The sequence below is a fragment of the Penaeus chinensis genome, chromosome 6 (assembly GCF_019202785.1).
Source record: "Penaeus chinensis breed Huanghai No. 1 chromosome 6, ASM1920278v2, whole genome shotgun sequence".
Taxonomy (NCBI): domain Eukaryota; kingdom Metazoa; phylum Arthropoda; class Malacostraca; order Decapoda; family Penaeidae; genus Penaeus; species Penaeus chinensis.
Genome location: NC_061824.1, coordinates 39,962,668 through 39,967,667, shown reverse-complemented (window position 1 = coordinate 39,967,667; position 5,000 = coordinate 39,962,668). Strand labels below are relative to the sequence as shown.

The following is a 5,000-nucleotide window of genomic DNA, read 5'->3' as shown; positions in this document are numbered from 1 at the left end:
TCTGTAGTTGCCACAGTCCTTTTGTTCCCTTACCTTTCCAGATAGAGATGACCAAGACCCTTTTCCAGTCAGGAGGAATGGTACAAGTCTCCTAAACGGCAGACAGGACTGCATATATATGCATATATATATACACACACACACATATATATATATATATATATATGTGTGTGTGTGTGTGTGTGTGTGTGTGTGTGTGTGTGTGTGTGTGTGTGTGTAAACGTCATAATTAAGCAAATTAGTAACCCACTATACAGCCAAAAATTAGGGTAGGTCATGAAACAGACCGTGCTAAAGTACCATAGTGATCTGAGTGTTCGTTTGGGAGAGATCGGCGAAAAACGTCTGTCGATTACATAGGGCAAATTTGGGGAGAGTTCCAAAGACTACATATGTGTGTGTGTGTGTGTGTGTGTGTGTGTGTGTGTGTGTGTGTGTGTGTGTGTGTGTGTGTGTGTGTTAACACACATACACATATATGCATATATACATATATATAAGTTTGTGTGTGTGTGTGTGTGTGTGTGTGTGTGTGTGTGTGTGTGTATATATATATATTCACACACATATTCAAATATACATTCTCTCCTTACGGTTCCGTAGCAGCGTGAATTTTCCTTTCTCTTGTGCATGCGCTTATTGTGTGTCGTCTTTCAGGTCATGATGTCATCCCTCTCCTCTTGGCCGGACACGGGGCTCGCTGGGACACTGGTTGCTGCCACCCTCCTGCTGGCGCTCCTGAGAATCCTACAGTGGGTGCGCCTGTGGTGGCAGATGCCCCCGGGGCCCTGGGGACTGCCTCTGGTAAGGAAGTTTTCAGGTCATATCATCGTTGTTTTAACGAATAGTTTTACACAGTCGTATTCAAAGTGTATATCAGACTTTGACTTCCAGAATAAGAGGCAACCATTGTCCTTGTCACAGGCATTTGCCAGTTGTATTTTTTCCTTTTTTATCAACAGTTTCCTTAACAATAGACACTTTTGTATATCATTCTTCTTTCACCAGTGTATCCCCCACATATGTCCTTCGTTTGCCAGTCGTGACTTACACTAATCACTGACATGGTGATGATCAATATTAATGAGACGGAATTAATGAGAGTCGAAACTCCTTCTTCAGGCACTTCTCGTGAACTCTGTTATTGGAGTATCCTACTACTCAGTGATAAATGCAGCCGCGATTTTTTCACTTGTACAAGTATGATGAAGTGTGTTGAGTCTGCAATTACCAAACCGTTCCAATCTTTATGTATCATAATCTAGTTATTAATTACATAATTATATAATTATATTAACATAACCAACCACAATAACTCTCTGGGTTATAGGTGTAATATCATATTCTATAGAGCTTCACAAATATGATCAACTATAAATTAATAAAGAGATGAGTGAATCTAGCACCTACGCACGCTCTCATGATCTCTCTATTCATCGATCTTTCTCGATTATGTATTTACGAAAAACGCCACAGTAAGGAAGCTTTTCAGATTTCTTTTCTCGACATCTTTCCACGCAAGAACAAGGCTTTGATGGAAATGGGTGTTGAAGTCATTAGAAATCCTAATGTTGCAGTCTTTACATTCAGTGCCTTGGTTGTCATGATCTTAATTTCCTATATTGCAGTATCTGTGGTTTACCTCTGTATAGTTTATAGTAAATGTTGAGTCTGATACAGTGAACTTTGATTTTTTTTTTTTTTTTTTTTTTTGCAAATGTATAATTTAGTTTACGGTTACACAGGTTATTTTAAAAATTGACAGGTAATAATGATGGCAAAAGTATAGCTCCATAGATTTAAACCATGAATTTTGAGGAAAAAACTCTTAAAACCTTTCTAAACAACCCTGTGCTTTGGTTATCTGCATCATACAGAATTCAGGCCTAGCTTGATATACACGTTTTATCAAATGATGTGCATATTCCATCAGGTAGCTGATATTCGCATATCCCAAACTAATCATGCTACATCTAGTGCCTTGAAGTAATTTTTACCTTTAAGATTATATCTAGATGTATAATACAATAACTAACAAAAATAAAACAATAAAATATTCATGTGAATGTAGAATTAATTCCATGTAGGCTACTGGTAAAAAAAAATCCAAGTTCTTTGTACACACACAGTGGTACAAATATTTTCTGAAACAAGAGAAGAAAAAACGTAGTCTGTGCTTACACCTGTTTAAAAATGAACCAATAAGAAAATAATAATTGATAATTCTTGATTTTGGTAGTAAATTCAAAATGTTTAGTTTCTTCTTATGATGACAAGTTGCCAAGAATTCCTTCCTTCAAGATTGGTTCCTGTGTTTACTTGACATCTCATCTCATCTTTACCATATATAATCGTTTCTAAATTTAATTTCACAGCACTTTATAATGTATTCACTTCATTTGGTTTCATTTATCCACTCTTGTAGATATTCAACGATTTTCTTACGGCGTGCAAATACTTTGATCCCTTATAATATTCACTGTATATGAGTTCATACTTAATATCACGTAATTATAATTTTACTGATAATTTTGTTTTATATTAGTGCCAGCTCTATCGTCACTGTATTTATGTGGTTTGAATCACTTATTAATTTTCATTAATTTTGTGTTATCGTTGGTACACTTGGAGCCAAATACTAATCATGTAGTTGGCACTCTGGATACGAAATATCGGAGTTGCCCATGAAAAAATACCCAAGAGTCATTTCACTACTGGTTCAATAGTATAAAGTGCCCGGAATGCCATCGTCCTTACGTCACTGGTGGCACTCGATGACGGTCGTTATGAGGCGCACTTTACATATGTGAAAAATTAGATTAATTCTAATTTATCGTTTAGTTTCACTTTCTGATGTAAATAAGATTGCTTTTTTTTCCAAAAAATATTTTGAGCAAAAGCGTTTTACGAAGGGTTGCTCTCGATTTACGCAATGTCAAAATTGGATCTCGACGGAAAGTACTACAGTCCCATTCTCACTAAAGAATCCACTCCCTTTTTTGTTCCTGACCATAATAAAAACTAATCATTTTATGTTTGATTAATCATGCTTGATGAAATTTGTTGTGTGCACTAATGATAAACCGGTTCTGAAGTCTTAATGCACGTAGCATGGTAAAATGGACCGGCCGTCGAAGTAGTCTACTTTAATCAAGCCGTTGGTTCGGCATCCGTTCGATGGCGTATCAGTCGCAATCTAACGATATTCGCAGCGGGAAGAAATGTGGTCGCTACTGTTTGCCGTTGACACTGCAACTACTGCGGACTCTAAGTTCCAAGAGATACAGTGTGGTGAATGCAGTAGTTTTCAAAAGGGTGGAATGAAAGTTTGTTTGACAAAACTGATTGGCAAGTTGTGGTAGAGAAGGGAGAGATGGCCTTCACATTACAGAAACACAAACTGGAGAAGAAAAGGAGGAGTTAAATAACTGGGATTAATGTATAATGAAACCAGAGGATGTGAAAAGGCAGTTAGCGACAATGTTTTTGCTCAAATATATACATCAAAACTGAAAAAAATGCAGTCACATATAAGGTTAACCCAAATACATAAGGCAAAGGTCTTGGGCCATAAAGAGGAGAGGACAACAGACGAGATTAGCTTGCTGGATAGTCGTAAATTCACTACGACAAGGAGAGGATGTAGGAAGAATAACATTTTGTCGTGTATAAGAGATATGCAGGAAAAGCTCCTCTACTATTTGGAGGCCAGAGGATGCTGCTGCAGTTAGGAAATAGGCAGACTAGCGATTGGGCAGAGGTCAATAGAGAATAAGGTAGAAGGATGTGCTTACATGGGAGTCAGGCAGACGAAGAACGGAGAATGGGGCGGAGATTCGGCTGGCCCTGCGGAAGTGCGCTGATAGGGCCGTAGAAACAATATTGCTCACTTACAATATTGGAACTAAAAGCATTTTTTGTCCAATCCAAAATGCAATATAATTTTGCACAACTTGCTTACACTTTGTATCCTATATAAATTCAGCTACCTTTATTATGTCTATGATCTCAAATATTTACAAGAAATGGATTTCTTTCCTTTTGGCGAGACAGCAGCGGAAATGACAAATCCTATCTGCAAAATAATGACATCATTTCAGCTTTTAGCGAAGAAAGTGAACAAAAAATAGAAAAAATTAACTATTCTAAGGGCACTTTTCAGCTGTAACCGGACCTTTATAGGTGGAATATAGTTAGAAAAAAAAAAAAAAAAAAATGTGGCTCTTGGGGAGGGCAAGCCAGACATTAAAGGGGGCAAACAGTCTTGAGTGTTGGGGGCAATTGCCCCCCCAAATAACTGCAACCATACTGACCATTAATCTGAAATAGGGACTCATTTGAGTTCTGTTACTGTGAAATTGAAGTCGCTATCGCGAGGTGAGCGGTGTTGCTTAAGAATGGGATTTGATAGAAAGGTCTAAACTTCATAGGAATATAATATGCATAATATATATACACGTACCATCGTCTTGTTCTGTAACACATTTTAGAGGAATTATCAGCTAAATGCCCATCAAATAAGACGTCAGCGACCTACGACAGGCCAAAAATATCTTTTAGGTTAAGTAAGGGGGCGCTGGTACTGTGTCCTTATTGATATAAGGCAGTCCTCATCAGATTAGCATTCACCCGTGTCTGAGGCGGCAACACGAGGAGGATGTACTTAGAGACTAGAGAGGATGTACCTGCCCTTTGTTTGGTGATACATGTCAATAAAACAGTGAAGGGAATAGCAAGAAAACCCAAATATCACGAAGTCCTTTCTGTCCTGCTTCAGCGAAAAGACCTTCGTCATATTCGTGAGTTCTCTAGCTCTTCTCCTCGTCGTTTTATTTTCAATTTGCACAGCATAAATCCTACTCTTTGTGATACAACACACAAAAACAGCCTTACACAAAAACACTCACACATACATGTGTGTGTGTGTGTGTTTGGGTACGGCTGTTTTTGTGTGTTGTATCACACGTATATATCTGTGTGTCTGTGTGTGTGTGTGTGTG

General features: G+C 37.9%; 1 protein-coding gene across 1 annotated transcript in view; it reads left to right on the top strand.

The window, feature by feature from the left end:
* Positions 1-5,000, top strand: part of LOC125026441 (cytochrome P450 306a1-like) — a 108,490-nt gene that overhangs the window by 28,287 nt on the left and 75,203 nt on the right. Inside the window, exon 2 of the mRNA XM_047614895.1 lies at positions 658-804. Within this exon, the coding sequence (XP_047470851.1) occupies positions 661-804 (144 nt within the window). The 5' untranslated portion in view covers positions 658-660. The remainder of the gene's footprint in view (positions 1-657; positions 805-5,000) is intronic.